At 43.6% G+C, this 18,805-nt stretch overlaps 4 protein-coding genes across 4 annotated transcripts; all 4 read left to right on the forward strand.

The window, feature by feature from the left end:
- The first annotated feature begins 92 nt into the window (after positions 1-92).
- Positions 93-1,764, forward strand: LOC108025522 (protein spindle-F). Its single transcript, XM_017096044.3, has 2 exons — positions 93-974; positions 1,038-1,764. The coding sequence occupies exons 1-2, from the start codon at positions 245-247 to the stop codon at positions 1,403-1,405; spliced, it is 1,098 nt and encodes a 365-aa protein (XP_016951533.1). The 5' UTR covers positions 93-244; the 3' UTR covers positions 1,406-1,764.
- Positions 1,765-2,708: 944 nt separating this feature from the next.
- Positions 2,709-5,298, forward strand: LOC108025171 (carbonic anhydrase 2). The gene is made up of 5 exons (XM_017095448.3): positions 2,709-2,938; positions 3,413-3,519; positions 4,184-4,274; positions 4,341-4,603; positions 4,883-5,298. The coding sequence occupies exons 1-5, from the start codon at positions 2,872-2,874 to the stop codon at positions 5,249-5,251; spliced, it is 897 nt and encodes a 298-aa protein (XP_016950937.1). The 5' UTR covers positions 2,709-2,871; the 3' UTR covers positions 5,252-5,298.
- Positions 5,299-7,600: 2,302 nt separating this feature from the next.
- On the forward strand, positions 7,601-9,087 carry LOC108025119 (carbonic anhydrase 2). Its single transcript, XM_017095385.3, has 5 exons — positions 7,601-7,972; positions 8,027-8,178; positions 8,242-8,332; positions 8,389-8,808; positions 8,861-9,087. Exons 1-5 carry the CDS (start codon positions 7,912-7,914, stop codon positions 9,046-9,048), a joined length of 912 nt encoding a protein of 303 aa, XP_016950874.1. The 5' UTR covers positions 7,601-7,911; the 3' UTR covers positions 9,049-9,087.
- Positions 9,088-10,940: 1,853 nt separating this feature from the next.
- Positions 10,941-14,039, forward strand: LOC108025194 (pickpocket protein 28). The gene is made up of 9 exons (XM_044095502.2): positions 10,941-11,191; positions 11,446-11,649; positions 11,711-12,028; positions 12,158-12,278; positions 12,329-12,478; positions 12,543-12,747; positions 12,832-13,003; positions 13,348-13,532; positions 13,606-14,039. The coding sequence occupies exons 1-9, from the start codon at positions 10,941-10,943 to the stop codon at positions 13,806-13,808; spliced, it is 1,809 nt and encodes a 602-aa protein (XP_043951437.1). The 3' UTR covers positions 13,809-14,039.
- Positions 14,040-18,805: the final 4,766 nt, after the last annotated feature.

The raw sequence follows: 18,805 nt of genomic DNA on the forward strand, positions 1-18,805 counted from the left end.
AATCAAGTCAAGCAGCCTTCTCAATACTATATATTCCCTTTAAACAATAAAAAAAACTTAGCTTTCACAAAGACTTCAAACTATCGGTATGTTTTTCGGTATTTTTTTAAGTTTATCGCACGGTCCCACTAATGAGAACGCAACAAAAAGAAAATCGTACGAAATATCCAAGAAAACCTATATTTTTGGGTCCTATTTGACCAGTATTTGAATGCCAAGTGCTTGGGAACTCGGGTAAACCGGAATGGAATCATCCGCTGCTAAGATCACATCCCTGGCCAGTTCCACGTCCACTTCCGGAGGCGCAAGCTCCCCCTCCAGCGACAAAATGAACTACGCACTGCAAGTCGCACTGCAAACGATCAAGGAGCGGTGCATCCAGCTGCAGCGCCGCGTGGCCAACATGGAGGAGGAGAACCAGCGGCTGAGGGAGGTCTCCAGCAGGTCAGAAGGTGCTCCTCCGCCCGCAAACGGAATCGGGGTTACAGGGGATGTCCTCTCCCTGCGGGCACAGGTCTCCGAACTGAAGCGGCAGAAGGAGCAGCTGGAGGAGCACGTTGGCATGGTGTCCAACGAGAACCGACGCCTCTGGTCTCGCCTATCCCAGATCTCCAAGGATCAGCAGCTGAACCAAGTGCCCAGCTCCCCTGACCTGCGTGCCCAGCAGAACCAGAACCTGGTGCGCTCCAAGACCTTCACACAGCACTCGCCCAATCCTCACCTGCGTCAGAAGATGCTCTCCGACGGCCTTAAGGATCTCAGCCTGGAGGAAATAGCCCTGGATGATTTTGGTGCCAGCAACGAGGAACTGGGCTACCCCTACAACCTGCAAAAGGTGGAGGAAGCCACCAGCGAACCAGATGCCAATGTGGATGCCAAAAGATGCATGGACGGACTGCAGGAGATGAGGCGGGAGGCCATGAAGCAGCAGCAGGAGCTCAGTTCGGCTCTGACTTTACTAGAAAGTCGCATAGGTAAGAAGTCACACGAACAGTCGTTGAAAACCCCATTAAAACCCATGTTTCATGTCCAAACAGCTCTGAAGCCCTGTCCCGAATGCGCTCAGAAAACCGCCAAGAAGCCGGAGATGGCTGACAAAAGTCTGGAAACGGACGACAGCCTGACCAGCGAACTGAAGAACTACGAGGGCCAACACAATGGGCACAACGGAACGCCGCCCAGCCAGAGGATAAACATTATACAGGAGAAAATCAAGGCCGATGCCGCCGATGCCATGGAGAAGACCTGTCCCATGTGCGGCAAACAGTATTCCAGCCAGGTGTCCTTCAATGCCTTCCGCGAGCACGTGGAGATGCACTTCATCGACGACGCCCTCGACTTGGAAACAGACAACAGCATGGAGCGACAGTTCGAGTTCGTTTCCCATGCGGTGGGCGACTTCTGACCCAGCAGGCGCATATACTTCGCCACCGAGCTCTGACCTAGGGTAAAAGCAAAGGATTGAGATGCAGTTTGACTGCCCAGAACCGCGTGCTTGTTACGTTTCTATTGATTAGGCCTTTAAGCGTGCATATATCAAAATTTGATTACATTCTACTTTTAACCTTAATATCTACAAAGAGTGTGCATGAATACTTAGTTGTTAGTGACAGAATACGAAATACAGTTTAAATGTAAGGCCTGAAAATGTTAAGCAGCTTTCGTCGGCTGATGGAAAAGTGAAACCGCCGGCCAACTTAAGTGTTATATTATCAACACACTGACCAATGAAGTTATAAATATAATTACCATTGTTTGGTCTAATTGGCCGCTCTTGCGTGAGTCACCCTCTTTTAGGGAATTATGGAACATTCGGCAAGGAAGCTATGGCTAAAAGCCATTATGCTGTAACTGGTCAGAGGATTTCCCTGCTCTTTTGGATATGACGTAGCCGAACCCGTCGCGCAACTTCTGCCAAATCTGGCTGCTCCAGTGATTCAATTCGAACATTTGCCAAATTTTTGGCCACACGATTTGCGACTGATAACAATTAAAATGCAAATGGTCACAGCTACTTTCTTTTGGTGCATTTGGAAGGGGACGCAGTGGGTCTCAGCTTACTGAGAAAATAAGTTTTATCTAACTTATCAGATCAGATTTTTGAGGGGTATTTAGTACAAAGAGTATTGAGTTTTAAATATGCATGCCACATATTTTTTTAATATCTGATTTGAAAATACAAATTGTATTTGATTTAATAAAAATTTAGCTATTAAAACCAGTTTCCACCTAGTATTTAATTTAAAAAGATTGTTGAATATACTTTTTTAAATTTTGTATTCAAAATGATACGAAGGAAGGTCGCTTAAAGTATTCTGTATACCGTTTTGGGTATATATTATAGATCTTTTGACACACCCATTCACCAATTAGAACCAAACGAATTTTAAAGAGTTCAACCAACTTTGGCAAGATCTTTTCCGCGTTTCCAGCGATTATCACACGGTTTTCCTTAGATCGTATGGTCCATATTGCACAAGCCCCACACATCATTTATCATTTCGAAAACCAACAGTGCAATTAGACTGGCACTTGCTGCTACCGTTTGCCGCTAATCACGCCCCACTTAGGTTTCGAATTCAGATCCGATCCGATCCGATTCCAACTCCAGACGCCAAGTCGACGTGGGCATCGCACAGACGCCGCCAAACTATAAAAGATATCGGGGTATTTGAGAGCCGATTCAGTTGTTTGAAGTTCGCAGTCGCAGCAGCACCATAAAAGTAGCATATCCCATCTCCCGCACTTCGCACCGGATAAATTATGTAAAATCGAAAACGACGCGCGATATAAAGCAGACACACGAGTCAGTAGGAGTCAATTATTATAATAAAATCGTAATCAGAACAATCACATCTGCGATCTGCAATAATGCAGCCGAATGCTTTTCACAAGCTTTTGCTGCTGCTGCCGCTCGCCTATCAGCATACATCAAATGGTAATTCCGATCCCAGATCTTACTATATATGGGAACTTCGGGGAGTGATATGAAGTGCTCACATAGCCCTCAATGGGAGGAAATAGTAAAAAGAATTATTAAAAGTGGTTTTATAGATCTGAGATCGCATTTGATTTCAGTTAATAGCACTTTTTTATTAAGACATGGAATTAAAAGTAAAAGGGGAAAGAATTCCGTATCTACAAAAGAGGTTTTGTATATTTAAACTGGAGCAGAAAACCGTGCCGGCATTTGGCGAGCACTCCATTTCCATTTATTTTTGTAAGCCAGTGTAATTAATCATTCTGCCATACCTTGTTTGGGCTCCAGAAACGAGAGAGTCGCCCAATTCCGTCGAATGAAAACAGAAGTGAGTTTAATCGGTCTCGGCTAATAGGATTACCAGATGCTAGGTGTCCGAAAGAAAGTGAAAACGACTCAGATTGTGTGTTTTCTTCAATTGGAATCTTGCAGATCACAAAGAGGAGGCTCACTGGAACTATGAGACGAACGGCCTGAACTGGGGAGGAATTTGTTCAGCGGGAGAAAGACAGTCACCCGTTTCCTTGAGCGTTCAAAAAGTGAGTTGTTAATGAAAAATATATAGAATAAATAGAATATTTAATTTAATATTTATTTAACACGCACTTAAACATATTTAGAATGCGGTTTGCACCTGTAAAAGTATAATACGTTTTTTTATTCTCAATGCGAAGTATCTAATATTTATGATGATTTAACCGGCCGTGCTTAAATTCCAGAGCAGGAAACCTGCCTAGACGGAGGCTAGTTCTTGTAAACTATAAAGAGAACAATTAAAATAAAAATTTGTATCAGCAGATGCCTATTAATTATGCGAGCCAGCACGCGGACCTATTTTATATGCGCATCTATTAGAATACTTTTGCGGCCTATAGATTCGGTAGAGAATTGGTCGACATAGCTGCTCATTTAAATGACAACAAATTCTTTTATATCAAATACAAAATCTGGATACGGTAGTCTGGGAATTACAACCAGGAAATTCGCTAATCTGGTAATGATATTACTCCCTAGCTTGCCTTCAGGTTTACATAAGTGTGATACCCCAATTGACATATGTAACCAAAACGCTTCTCCAAATTGGCAATCAAAACTCTTTTAACGCCACTTTTTGCATTACAAGAGGTAATGAGGGTGGAAAATTGAAGGGGCGAGCCAGCTAATTTATTTCAATAAATAATAGATTGTTATGCTCTCTGCCAGTCGCTTATCGTCCCATTACCTCGGATCGTGTTCGGAAACTATGACGTAAAGTTGAGGGGGCCCATCACCATTGAAAATAATGGGCACACAGGTGGGTTGTCTTTGAGAGATGGCGAATGGCTTGCGACGAAGAGCAACTAACATTAATTGTTGGCAGCGCACATGGAAATCCCCGAGACGGCTAACGGCAACAAGCCCTTCATAACCGGCGGCCTGCTGAAAAATCGGTTCGTGGCCGAGGGTCTCCACTTCCACTGGGGATCCCCCGACTCCCGTGGATCCGAGCACTCCATCAACAGGCAGCGCTTCGACGTGGAGATGCACATTGTCCATCGAAATGCCAAGTACAAGGACATCGACGAGGCGAAGGAGAAGAAGGACGGACTGGCTGTCATCGGTGTCATGCTGAAGATCGTACAGGTAAGCCAGTTGTATCTAAATTAATTTTAGGTGTGTAACCCATCAAAGGTTATTGTACGGCACTCTCATTATCTATAATGACGTGATAAAGCGGTCAAGTTCGACCGAAATGAAAATCTAAACCATAGAACCATAGAAATTTGCCGGAGAAAAAACGTGTCATTACGTCAACGTTAGACGACGGTTATTTTCTTTTTCTATGAATCAATCTTTTATGTGAAAGCACAAATCGTAAGATCAAAGATGAGCTTTTTATGTATTTTTAAAACATTTTTACAGAACCCCAATCGCTTATTTCCGGGCCTAAGCAAAGTAATGAGTGCATTGCCGAGAGTTACGAAGTACAAAGCGAAGACGACTATTCCGGGCGGCTTGAGCCTGGGTCAGGTGCTGGGGAATGTGAACCCCCGGGACTTCTTCACCTACCGGGGATCACTGACCACGCCCCTCTGCGAGCAGGTGGTCACCTGGGTGGTGTTCTCCCAAGTCCTGCCCGTGTCCTACTCAGCGGTATCGAAGTTCTGGAAACTGCGGGACTCCGAGGGGCACAGGCTCGTCAACAATTTCCGGAACATACAGCCGCGAAACGGGCGACCTGTCTTCTACAGAGTGGGAAAAGATCTGAGTGGTGCCTACCTGGGCAAGTGATGGTATTATAGCTGGACTTAGCTTAGGTTCTGTATTTATTTTAGTTGTTTAAGGCAAATAAATTATTCTATATTTTTTAAACCTTGTTTTGTAGTTCGATTGCAAACTATCCGCTCCGATCCGATTGTATTTCAGCCAGACGTTCATATTATACTCCCCACCTGAGCTAAAATGGTATCGTCGTATTTGTGATCCGTTTCAGTTGTTCGACGTTCGCAGTCGCCGAAGCAATAAATATAACACTTCTACCGCATATTCGCATCGGATTAATTATGTAAAATCGAAAACGACGCGAGATGTAACACAAAGAATCACGCGTCTGCTGGCTGCAATTATAATTATAATATCTTAATCATAACAATCACATCTCCGATCTCCCACAATGCAGGCAGTTTTTCACAAGCTTTTACTGCGGCTTCCGTTCGCGTATCAGCATAGATCAAATGCTAATTTGAGTTCCAGAACTATTTATGGGAGTTTTTAGGAGTGATTAAGGGCGCCAACTGATATCAAACAACTGAATTCTGATAAACAAGACTAAGTTACAATATAGTTATTTTAGTCACGGTTTATGTGCACTTTAAATCCATTTAACGGTTGGCTGTTGAAATCAGTATAACATATATAAATCTTGACTCTTACATTTTTTCTTTTCCTTTCTTTATTTATTCGTTCTATATCTACAAAAAATCCTGCCATGGCCCGCGACCATTTGAAGCACCAGATGATCAATAATATTCGGGCTGTTAAAGATTTAAATGACCGTCCTATGTCATCGAATAGGAAGCGCTTGAAACAGAGTCTATTAATTTGTGCACTGTTATGTACAACATAGCCAAGTAATAATAATACCCATTATGCAACAGTCAGATAAAGAGCAATGCCCAAGGTTTTCACAGGTGCAGCAGCTTTGAGTTTGGCTCACATTGTTACCACAGCTGTTAAAACTAGATCTATAAAGCTGGCATAGGAAGACATCTAATTGGCGAAAGAAATCTTAATATTATATCTTAATGTTTCAAAAATTAAAATTTAATAATTAAAAGTGGTTAAACTTTTTACCTTTGTTTAAATAAATAATTTTAATGTATATTGAATTTGACCACAAATTCATAGAGGTATCCCACTTCTAAATCGGGATCCGATTAACAAAGTTATGAGAATTAGAAATAAGGTTTTGGGGTACCATTTTGAGACCCATTGGAAATCCCGAAAAATTGGACATGAAAATGGGTTAAAATTTCGACCGTCGTAGAAACGAAATGTTTTATTGCAGATCATTAGAGAATTGAAATACAAACTCATAGAGGTATTCCACTTCTAAATCGGTGTCCGAATACCCAAGTTATGAAAATTAGAAGTCAGGTTATAGGGTGCCATTTTGAGACCCATTGGAAATTCGGAAAAATCGAGCATGAAAATGGGCTAAAATTTCGACCCTCGTAGAAACGAAATATTTAAATGTAGATTGTTAGAGAATTAAAGCACAAACTCATAGAGGTATCCCACTTCTAAATCGGGATCCGATTAACCAAGTTATGAAAATTAGAAATAAGGTTTTGGGGTCCCATTTTGAGACCCATTGGAAATCCCGAAAAATTGGACATGAAAATGGGTTAAAATTTCGACCCTCGTAGAAACGAAATGTTTGAAAGCAGATCATTAGAGAATTGGAATACAAAATCATAGAGGTATCGCACGTTTAAATTGGTATCCGATGAACCAAGTTATGAAAATTAGAAGTCAGGTTTTGGGGTCCCATTTTGAGACCCATTGGAAATCCCGAAAAATTGGACATGAAAATGCTAAAACTTGGACCCTCGTAGAAACGAAGTATTTAAATGTAGATTGTTAGAGATTTAAACCACAAACTCATAGAGGTATCCCACTTCCAAATCGGGATCCAATTACCCCTGTATTTCAGTATGCAGTTTTGTGATCCACTATAAGATAAGGGCCAAATGAATATACCTTTTATCGAGACTGCTTTCCAGACGTTGACAGACAATAAAGCCATAACATTCATTATTTGATAAGCTGCCATAAGCTTTTTATTAATTAAATCAATATTTATTAAAACCTTACAGAGCAGAATAACTTGAATGGGCTATAAAATGTGTGAATGATTAAGTTCGATTTTCAAGCCCGTAAAAATATTCCTATCTCAAGCTAAGAGTCGTTAGTCCATTTCCGAGGCTCTGATAAACAGTGCAATGATTCACGATGTTTGGACACTACCCATAGCTATGAATAAAGTGGTTTGATGGCGCTCCTCCTTCTTGTGCCATTTGATTGTGAATCAGAGCAATCAGGGATTCTTCGGTCTGTAAACTTTGTAGAACGAATGTGAACGAGGAACAGGATTCATTAATTACAAGCTCAGTGTCTTGGCCACAGTCAGAGTCAATTATCAAGCTGGTTTGGCAACCTAAAAGCTGTAAACCCATTTGCAATTTGGATGTAAATTGCGCCCATCGGCAAGAGCTAAGCTGATTGCGCTTATCAGCCTCTTATGCACACCCGTTTAGAAGTTATGGCAGTTTTCCCCCAGTTTCGCTGGTATAAATGGTCCTGATCGCAGCTGAGAAGCTCTCAGTCTGGCTGTAATCTCCAACGGGAACGGATCTGAAGGTAGTTGTAAAGAAAGTTCTGCACTGGCAATGTTCTTCTTCAGTTGTTTGTTGCTCCTGGCCATTTCTGGGTGCACTTTTGCCTACATAGGTGAGTTGATTAACCCAAGGTCGTGTTGGAATATTATCTGAAATAAGTGCGCAGATATACCGGAGGCCTATCTAGCTGCCATAAGGCAGGATCGGGCAGATGACCAGGCGGCGGGGGAGTACAACTACGATGAGCAGGGGGACGACTGGACGGGAACCTGCCAAACTGGGGAGAAGCAGTCGCCCATAGATTTGATTTTTCAAGATGTAAGTTTTAGCTAACGAGGGTAGTTCACAAATAACTAATGGTGTAATTTCCTGTTTCTGTAGTCTAAAATCACCTCCATTCCTCGGCTGCGCTTCTACAACTATGATCAGGCCTTGCAAACGCCCCTTGTAATTGTGAATAACGGACACACAGGTAAGATCTTCGAGAACCACCCAAAATATGATTATTCACTCTATTACTGTGGCTAGCAAACATGGTTATACCCCCCACCCGAGCTGGGCAGCGGGCCTCCATAAACGGCAGTCTCTTGCCCGGGAACTTCGAGGTGCAGAGCGTGCACTTCCATTGGGGATCGCGGAACACCAACGGATCGGAGCACGCCATCAACTTTGAGCGCTACGATGTGGAGATGCACATTGTTCACAAGAACACCATATACGACACGATGGCCGAGGCAACGCAGCACTCCGATGGTCTGGCCGTTTTGGGGGTGATGTTCAGGGCCACTGCCAATCCTACACAGATCTCCCGGCTCTACGGACTGAACAAGGTCTTCAACCGGCTGCCGAGAATCGTGCAATACAACTCGAATGCCACGATTACTGGACGCATGACAGTTGGCCTGTTGCTGGGGAGCATTGTGACAGGGGAGTTTTTCACCTATAATGGTAAGCTGGTTGTATCCCGTGAGGATTGCTGATGTCTGATCTCTTGTTTCAGGATCTCTGACCACTCCAGACTGTGCCGAATCCGTAACGTGGACCGTCTTCCCCGACGTTATTTACTATCCGCGACGTCAGATCGAAAAACTCTGGAACCTCAAGGACTCCCGGAATAAACCCTTGATCGACAACTATCGCAACATCCAAGACACCAATGACAGGGACGTCTATTACAGAACCTTTTAACAATAAAATACAAGTATTTCTAATCAGTTTACAATTTGATTCACCAGTTTCTGGTACAATTTCTGGAAATGGTAAAGTGTAATATTTAAATATTATGGGGACGCTTCAGGAAACGGCATTCAGCACCCTTTTGTTACTCAGCTTGCCACATTTAATTAACAACTTTATTTTACTCGAAAACAAGTTTTCGCAATCCCATTTGTGCGAGTTCCGGTTTGTTTTGGTAATAACTCATTTTTTGTTAAAAGCTTGTTGGCCCAGGTCAGGAAGAATATGACATTTGAGTTTTCTCCTAAAAACGGGAAACGAAATGAAGCTGCCAAAGTATTTTTTAGCAGTCAGCTTTGTGCCGACTGCGACTCTCGCCTAAAGTTTGGCTACACTTTATGGCGTTTACTAGAAGTACAATCTTATATCTTAAATACAAATTGGGAAATTGAAAATAAATTATTCTTTAAACATTGAATCATTAATTACTCAATCAGTTTAACGCAAATCATCATTTTTATAATTGAGCGTAAATATTGAGACGGGAAGTCTAATGCAAATATTGAGAATCAATTTGGCAGGGGTCTCTTGTGGGGAAGTCCCCTGCTCGAGTCGCAGCATCCGGAGCGGAAGTGGGCGGAGGGCAAGGAATGCGCTTGGCTTGAGCCTTTGTCTGGATGTGACAGATTTACTGCGCCATATATACGCTTATTTCCCGCGAAGAGATATGGCAAACTATTGGCACCGGAATCGCTGGGAAGAGTGGGGGGAAAAAGGTGAGGCCGAGGCAAGGGACAAGTCAGCATCGATGTTACTCATACGCAGTGTGCACCAGACACGCAGAACGCACATACGCACCGTAGACAATTTGCATTTGCATTTCCACTGCACCCCTTCCTCGCTTTTGACTGCCGTTTTTCGCGACTCGCTGCGCATTGCATTTTTCACATTTTTCATTTCCGTTTCCGTTTGCTGCCTCAAAAAGAGAGAAGAATAGCCCCCTCCGCCCGTTCCTCGATTTTCTGCGCTTTGTGCGTTTATCTCGGCCGACTGCCTGCCCCGGTTCCCCTTGTCTCCTGCTTATTTGCAGATTAATTTGGTCCCACACCCACCTGGCGAGCAATTCGTCGCACAATCCTTTGTCGCCCCCCGAAAACCCCTCCTTCGAGGCGAAAATGTGCCATTTCCGTCCGTGTCAATATGTTCCAACAATCGCATTTCCACGCAGACTTTATTCGTGGATCGACAAGTCCTCTCCGCCTTTTCAGCAAATATTGGCATTGGCATATTACCTGCATGCTTGGATTGGTAGTGTTTCTCTTTAAAGCCACAAGCTCTATTTTTGAGGACTGGCAAAATGAGTATTAAATACATAGCTCAGTAATAGAATATAATTAAGAGTTCTAAGGCGTTCAAATACCTTTAAAGCCAAGCACTAATAAAATATTTCCTGAATCTTGCCTAGGCTAATCTTCAGAATTTTTAATCATTTAAAAGCTTGGGGGGAGCAAAATCTGAATTTGTATGGACACCACCGAAACGTGTCCTTCGTTTGCCTACGCAGCTCATAATCCAATGAGGGGAGTCATGTTTTTTGGGACTCACAAACAAGGGCACAACTTGCTACTGCTGCTGATGATGATGATGTTTCCGCTGGCTGACATTTAACGCACATTTAACTAATTTCATTTTAAATTGTTGACAATTAAGGGAAATTGCCAAGACGAATCGAGAGCAGGACCTCCTGGTTTTCCCCCGCTTTTCCTGTTTTCCCCCACCGAACACCACGTGCCATGTCGCAGTTAATTTGTTGGCAATAAGTTGGAGCACCAGGCCTAATTACAACAACACGCACGACATGACTGCGAAATTTTCATTAAAATCGGCCCGTACTCGCAGGGACAATGCCAGTTGCAATGGAGGCCTTGGATCAGGAGCCCCTTCGTCTGGCGCAGGGCCGAGCTGCCTGGTGGATACCCAATCCCGGAAGAGCAGCTCCCAACCACACCACTCAGCATCCCAACCACTTACCTGGAACTTCCGCGGAGGATACGCGAAAATTGTCATTTGCCGCCGCTTTAAAGGATTTGCTACAGAACCTGTCGTTCCATTGTTACAGCAAATTAGTGGAGCCGGGTCGGCGGATTCAAGAGCGGTAGGTGGTGGTTGGCCACATCCGGATGGCCCTTTTCAATTAGCATTATCCATTACCCGAATCCGCTAGCCACACGGCTAAAAAACCATGCGAATTCAAATGATGAGTGGTATAGAAAATACTTTTTTAAATCCCTTATAGAGGTGCCTAAAAGTATGCTATAGCATTTTGATGAGGAAGTAATTTGTACTGCATAATCTGATTTAAAAATAATTTTTCTCCATATCACACAATTTCTTCTTGTGCACCCGCAGTTTCTTCTGGTTCATTTTCCACATAACCGCTTTGAGCGTTCTAATTGCATTCCTCTGGGGCAGCTACACCAACGAGCAGCAGGCCTTGGTGACCACTATGTACCACCCGATGTATCCCATTTGGAAGGTGGAGTTCCCGGCCGTATCTGTTTGCAGCTTGAACCGCATTTCGCAGCGTGCGGCTTGGCAATATGCCCACAAACTGTAGGTTTGGCTAGGAAATATTATATCTGAAGGTTCCCCGAAACTTCTTTTATAATTGCAGTAGTGGCAAAGATCCAAAGCATCGCAATGCCAGTCATTTCTACGACCAACTGAAGGCCTTCATGTTCATGTACTACGATCCCTCGGATCTGGTGGACATAGATAATGCCCTTCGCTTTCAGAGTTTTCTGGACAAGTTTGATACGGGTGAAGAGGACCTCTTTTTCAACACCAGAAAGCGGATGCACCTTCTCACACCGAACTGCAGTGATATGTTTGTGAGCTGCAGAATTGCCGGGCGGCTCTTCGACTGCATGGATCAGTTTGAGACAACCCTGACCAGTCATGGGTACTGCTGCACCTTCAACTATGATGGGAGGTGAGAGTCCGCCTTGAAGGACCATCGTAAGATGTAATATATTTTAAAGTAGTGATAGGGAGGACCAGTTTCTAAGTATAAATGTGAATTTAAATAGATATGAAATAACGTATTGGTAATATTTTCCAGATATGTCAATAAGAGGGACTTTAGACAGCGCTACTTTGGCCCCGACATGGGATTGGTTTTGACTCTGAAAACGGACCCCAGAGACAATTTCTACAAGATAAATGGTCACAATGGCTTTATGGTGGGTACTTAAGTGTAATTATAAACCTCTTGTCTAATAAGCGGACTTAGATCTCCATTTACGAGCCTCACAGCTACCCGGATCCCTATTCCGGCGGCGTGGCAGAGCGCGTGGCCGAAACGGGCTTCAACACCTTGCTGCCAGTGCGAGCCAAGATATTTGAAACGCTTCCTGAAGCGCGGAGTATGAGCCAATCCGTGGTAGGTTTCATTTAAATATCTCCTTTTTATTTAAACTTAATTTACAGTTTTCCTTGAAACGCAGCGCAAGTGCCTGTTCGAGAACGAGATGCCGTGGATCTTCGCCCGTCATTATACCTTCAGCAAGTGCATTTCGGCATGCAGGGCGCAAAGTGTCGTCAGCTTGTGCGAGTGCGTTCCGTTCAGCCTGCCCCACAGATACATCGATGGGAACGAGAAGAGAATCTACTGCACACTGCAGCACCTGGCTTGTCTCAAGCGCTACGAGTGTGGGTTTTAAGTGGAGTTAATCGCGAATTCATTGAATAAATGTCTGCTTTCCCCTTTCCCCTTTCTGCTTTCCATCCACCCAGTCAAGTGGTTGAACGTCATCACCAGTCGCGAGAATGTGACGGGCCTGGAGCACGAGCTGCAGGACGCCCTCTTCTGCCCGCTCTGCCTGGCCTCCTGCACGGAGACCCGCTACAGCGTCCGTGGAGCCATGACACTGGGCCTGCCCACTCCCAACCGGACCAAGGGTCCAGGGTAAGTCCACTGGCCAAAGCGGATTCGCTGCGGTGCAAATTGCGACTCCGTTGTGCCTCCGATTCATTTACCATGCCAGGCTTGCTTTTCAATTTCCATATGGAGCCAGTCGGTGGCCCAAACCCTCTTCGAATTGAAAGCTCCAGTGCTGATCATCTGGCTTGTTTATTTAGGGTTATCCTAAGTATAAGGCATACCTTTTTTGGAATAGAAGGGCACTTTAAAGTTCTCCTGTTTTCCTGTTGTAATTTGTTCACCCTTTAACCCAACATGTATTTAATATTCTGCCAGCACTGGCGCTGTGCCCTGACTCCTTGCCATCGTAAAAGATTTTCATTTTGCAGGCGAAGCAATCCCGGACCGCGTGCCAATAACAGTTACGGCCCAAGGCTCAGTCCCGGATCCGGAAAGGTCCCCGTACACGGCTCATCCCCCGTCGAAGAACTGGCCGTGGTTCGTATTTACTTTGCCGAAACGCACATTCAATACTTTCGCCAGATTATTAAGTGCGCCTGGTACGAGACCTTCAGTGAGTACTTGGCGTGGAAGGCGGTCGTTCTGCATATCTCACCCACCATTTATGTGTGTGTTCCCCGTGCCAGGTACCATTGGCAACATCTGCGGCATTATAGCCGGCTTCTCGCTGATTGGCATCTGCGAGCTGTTGTTTTTTCTAGCCAAACAATTATGGCAGGCCTGCCGCGCGGAACTTCGAGCCGATCTCGCCCACATCCACGACCAAATCCGGACGCAGGTAGCGGAACCGGAAGCGGAGCGGCCGATGAAGTTGTTTATTTTGCCGTAATTGAGCGAGACGCACCGTTAACTTTAAAGCCCACTGATTTTTATGCACATCCTTCGGACCCAGTGTGTACCAGCCTCCCAAGCAACTCGAGTGCACTTACTTTGCATTGTCACATAAAAATAAACAGAACTCACGTACGATTGCCAATTGGCGAGGTTGCCAAAAAGGCCCAGACGGTGACATTAGCGCCGGCCAGTTGCCACATTTCCCGGCTGGCCAGTTGCCCGAATGGGGCAGGGGTCACTCGACCAGTTATGGACCACAGAATTCGAAGGAAGCAGCCACACAGGAAAAAATCACAATTCCGAAATATAGTCAGAGCATAAGCAAGGGTACTGCAAAAATTACATACACATAATGATGCCTCAAATGCGTAAACGTTTGCTTTACGTTACGCCGAAAAACAACTCCGGTGGTCCACATTAATAATGTGGACATAGAGCAAGCGACTAAGGCGAAATACCTAGGCCTCACACTGGACAAACGCCTAACCTTCCGAGAACATATTGCCAGAGTCGTCAAAATGTGCAACCTAAAGCGGAACCAATTATTCTGGATGCTAAACAAGAAAAGCAAACTATCTCTAAGATGCAAGCGGCACATTTATCAACAAATCATCGCACCAACTTGGAGATATGGAATCCAAATTTGGGGAGTGGCGGCTGCGTCCCACCGAAAACGTTTCCAAACCGTCCAGAACAAAACATTAAGACAAATCACTGGCTGTGAGTGGTTCGTTAGCGGCCAAACGCTTCACAATGACCTAAACCTGAGTCTTGTTGAAGACCAAATATCGTTCTTCTCAAGCAGGTACAACGACCGTCTAACTGCCCACCGTAATCGTCTAGCCCGGAGATTACAGGGGGCTATCCCAATTCGCAGGCTCAAAAGAAGACATTTTGGGCTGCTCCTAAGAGACTAATATGAATATATTATTTACTTGAAACTAGTCGTAATTTGATCTACTCCTATATACCAAGTTGAAAACTAATTATAATTTATAATTAAGAGATTATTTACTTAAGAAAACATTTAGGTTAAAGGCTTTAATTAGATCTGTTCCTGGATTATATTAAATAAAGATGTTAATTAAAAAATAAAAAAAAAAAAAAAAAAAAAAAAAAAAATAATGATGCCTAAAAGCATGCAACAAAATGTATGGATTATTTATATTGCCTACTTTTAGACACCTTTCAAAATCGTACAGCTTTTGTGGCGTTTTCGTTTGAGATATGTATTTAAGGCCCACACAGCGATGTAAAATCCTTAAATATATTATTTACCACCTTTTCTTTCCGTGCAGCACTTACAATCAGCATTATCTTTTATTTTGTCGTATGCAGAGTTGGCAGAAAAAAGGGAACACCCAGGAGCAAACAAACTGCGGCGCAGCAGCTGCCCGAAATCAATGTGGCAAAATTGAGTATAAAGTCAGGGGAAGGCCACTCCATCGTTTGCGACAATTACAATTTCAATTATTCTTCTCGAATTACTTTTATCTGCCGGAGTAATTTATTGCCAGCTCATGGGGAAATAGGCAAATTTCTGTTTACTTATTCAGCAAGAGAGACTACGTTGTGTGGAACCCTCTTCTTCCAGATAGACAAGTGATTTGAGGCTTCATTAAAGCCTCACCTCATGGAGTCTTTGGCGGGTTTCAACTTCTGCCAATTCTTTTGCACAAAAGCACCGAAAATAATACGGACAGACAACGGGCCGTGTGTATGCAAATTTGCCAGAGAAATTGAAATGATTTTCCATTGAATCTGTTCGCCAGTTGTAGACTTTGCCAGGCATAAAACTGCCTAAAAATTGCAAAAAATTTAAATGAAACGCACTCGATGGAGAGAAAACAACCGAGCGATATCCGGAAAGCATTGTTAAACAAAGGAGTGTGGGTCCTGAAAGGGAAGGGAAAAAACGAGCCAAAGAAATCAGCAGGACTGCCGGTTTTCATCTCTGGCTTCGCTCAGAGCCGTAGTATTATCGCACAATACAATATGTATATTGGATTATTTCGTTTGTGCGAGCTTGGCCAGGGATGCCAGATACCGGAGACCACACTCCGACTCCTGGAACTCCAGGTGGGTGGCACTAATCCTCCCCCGTATAGAATTTCAACCAATAACAGAAATATGCGAACCAAATCAAAAATACTTCTATGATTTTTTCACTCCCAGTGCCGTTCCCCTGCCTTTCGTTATTTTTTCTACGTACTACTTTCACTCCCCCGGGGAGCTGAAGTTTTTAATTGAATTCTCCATGGAGAGCGGAGTTTGGTGCTTCACTGCTTTTTGTAAGTTTCATGCCAAGTAACTGCATCAAAAGTGCAAAAAGTTGGAATTGAATGAGCCCAGGTGAGTTGGTGGGATTAAAGGAGAGGCGTCCTAATAAGGAAATTACGGGGATATGTAGAGCACTAACTTTATTATCAGCGAAAAGGATGCGTTGGGAAATTTTTAATGGGATTGCAGGTGGGCGGAGTCAAGGGACTCGACGACTGACACAATTTGCGCACAAAGTGTTTTTAATTATGTTGGAAATAAAATCAAGAGTGTCTCCACAAGCTGTGGAGTTCTTCAAACAAAAGTATGTTTTGGCCTATAGTTTGTGCACTGAAATACTCTATTACAGATTTTTTACCTTAGAATCCAGTTTGATAGGAACGTTTGCATAAATAGCCCATTTTACAGTAGAGTTAAGAATGTGTGGAACAAGAGTTGGAGAAAGTTAGTCCCAAATCAGGAGCAAACTGTGTTGCCTTGAATTCCCCTAGTGCATAATCCATGAGCCTTTCGTCCAACCCACCGGCCCACTTCATTCCGTTTCCACTTTACCATTTTCGACACATAAATAAAGCTAAACATCTTTTGTGGCCTTATGGGGTTAAGCTAAGAGGATAACCCTCGACGAAAGCCAATGAGCGGAGGTCCCTGCCTAGCCCCCTGTCGTCCTGTGAAGGGTGCCCGAAATCCTGCAACCCATTTAAAGCACTTTGCCGCTCCTCTAGTTCAACTCGGTGTCCTGGCTTCCGTCCTTTTTTGCGTTCTGCCCCGCTTTTAAGCACTGCCAGAGATGTCAAGCTCCCCGGCCGTTTAAGCTTTCATTTTCGCTGCTTTGGGGCAGAAGTGTAAAACAATGGTGTTCACGAGTGTAGCAATCATTCATTCAATTCCAGGTTCTACATAATAGGATTTAAATATTACAATCGCCCTTTTTGAGTGATTTAATATGAAAGTATTTGAGGTTTGAGAAGTTTTAAATTACTTAAAAATATGTCTAAAAGTATGCAACTATATATTTTGAGTTCTTAGGTGTGGCCGATTCCACTGCAGACTTTTAGGCGCCTTTATAAATGATTTGAAAACTGCAATATTTAAATCCATTACAAAGTTATTGTATTATGAAAGTACTATACGAAATACTATTTGACTTAGGAATTAACTACTTTTTGGGATGCATTTTTGAACTAGTGAGGTGTCCCCTGCTGCAGTAGAGTGTGTGAGTCACCGGGTGGCGCTAAATTATTTAAAACGCGAGTTTCACGAGGCCGGAAGGCGGGCAAGGGGCTCCTAACTCGGCTGTTTGGAGCAGTTCGCGTTCGCATTGTTCAAGTGCGTGTGAGACAGCGAGCTTTTGGGCCTGTGTGTGTTTTGGCCAGTATTTATTTTTCGTCTGCCCGTTGTCTGCTGCCTCGACGACGCTTTCATGAATAAACATCCAAACAAATTGCTATACTCGACACTCGACAAACCCAAACAAAGGCAAAGCTCGCGCTCGCAAACTTAGCACCTGCGAACCCAAAGTTTTTGTTTGGGCTCGCCGTTTTTTTCGAGAGCCAGCAAACAATGAAATGTAGGCTAAGATTTTAATAGCAATTTTTGTGGTGGCTTTACTTCTTCTAAGATGTCCATTCATGATTTCGGGGGAGGACTGGACAGCTCGTGACGGGGGGTAATCTATTTCAGCACCCAGCTGCACATGCTCCATTGCATTTCTAAGCATGTCTAATGCTCGCTTGAATGGCTGGCTCAGTAGCTACTTCCATGGACTCAGCTTACGTCAATAAGAAAAACTCACTCAAGCATTTTCCACCAGACAAGATACAGTGGTGAAGGGGATAGATTTACGGGGAAATGTTCCGAGAAAAAAGGAAGTGAAAATAATGGAAATCTGTAAAAATTGCATGAATAAATTTTGAGCTGAGAGAGACATATATTCAAATGAAAATATATACAGTTGATAAAATAAGGAAGAGCATTGGCATTTTTGAACTGTGTTTGGTTTTAATACTTACTTCTCAAAGCATTTTAGCTTCTACAATGACATCCCGCCTCAAGTCACACCACTGTACTAGATGGCATCGTTAGAGAGGAGCTGAAATTTCAAATTCGGAGCTGTCAAAAATATTTGAAATGTTCTTAATGCACAGCCCCGCCCAGCCGAAATCTCAGAGCCCCTTCCAGCGGCTAGACATCAATCAACACCTTCGACGCTTTGATTGACGGCTGCACAGCGACAGCATGAAAAATAAATCTGTCATTTGCATTTCGAGTTCGTTTGAAATCAATATGAATATAGTACTCGAAAACCGCCTCTTGTTGCGTTGCTGTTTTTATTGTTATTATTATAGCTGCCAAAGTCAATTTGTCAAAAACATGCCACGCCCCCAGCCAGCAGAGCCGCCCAAAGCAGATGCTTGTCAAAGCATTTCGTTCCATTTCACGCTGTTTTGTTACGATTCATTGGATTTTCTGTTTTCACTGCGGTCGCCGCACAAAGAGACACACAGGACCAACGCGGGAAGTCCCTCAATGTTTTCTTTCCAGCTTAAAACCGATTTCCCCGGCCCTGCCCAAATGATATATGCAAATATAAATACGCGAGTGTGTATGATTTAAATGTGTATATTAAAACCGCATATTTAATTAATATAAAATAAATGATCGGGAAATAAATTACGCTTTTCGGCCGGCGGACAAAGTGGGCAAGGGCCT

The sequence above is a fragment of the Drosophila biarmipes genome, chromosome 3R, assembly GCF_025231255.1.
Source record: "Drosophila biarmipes strain raj3 chromosome 3R, RU_DBia_V1.1, whole genome shotgun sequence".
Taxonomy (NCBI): Eukaryota; Metazoa; Arthropoda; class Insecta; order Diptera; family Drosophilidae; genus Drosophila; species Drosophila biarmipes.

Bases quoted from the DNA above. Each gene is read 5' to 3' on its own strand.
- LOC108025522 (XM_017096044.3), top strand. From the start codon at position 245: ATGGAATCATCCGCTGCTAAGATCACATCCCTGGCCAGTTCCACGTCC. The intron at 975-1,037 runs GTAAGAAGTCAC...ATGTCCAAACAG, and splicing joins TTTACTAGAAAGTCGCATAG to CTCTGAAGCCCTGTCCCGAA.
- LOC108025119 (XM_017095385.3), top strand. From the start codon at position 7,912: ATGTTCTTCTTCAGTTGTTTGTTGCTCCTGGCCATTTCTGGGTGCACT. The intron at 7,973-8,026 runs GTGAGTTGATTA...ATAAGTGCGCAG, and splicing joins GTGCACTTTTGCCTACATAG to ATATACCGGAGGCCTATCTA. The intron at 8,179-8,241 runs GTAAGTTTTAGC...CTGTTTCTGTAG, and splicing joins TAGATTTGATTTTTCAAGAT to TCTAAAATCACCTCCATTCC.
- LOC108025171 (XM_017095448.3), top strand. From the start codon at position 2,872: ATGCAGCCGAATGCTTTTCACAAGCTTTTGCTGCTGCTGCCGCTCGCC. The intron at 4,275-4,340 runs GTGGGTTGTCTT...AATTGTTGGCAG, and splicing joins TGAAAATAATGGGCACACAG to CGCACATGGAAATCCCCGAG. The intron at 4,604-4,882 runs GTAAGCCAGTTG...ACATTTTTACAG, and splicing joins TCATGCTGAAGATCGTACAG to AACCCCAATCGCTTATTTCC.
- LOC108025194 (XM_044095502.2), top strand. From the start codon at position 10,941: ATGCCAGTTGCAATGGAGGCCTTGGATCAGGAGCCCCTTCGTCTGGCG. The intron at 12,029-12,157 runs GTGAGAGTCCGC...AATATTTTCCAG, and splicing joins ACCTTCAACTATGATGGGAG to ATATGTCAATAAGAGGGACT. The intron at 13,004-13,347 runs GTAAGTCCACTG...TTCATTTTGCAG, and splicing joins AACCGGACCAAGGGTCCAGG to GCGAAGCAATCCCGGACCGC.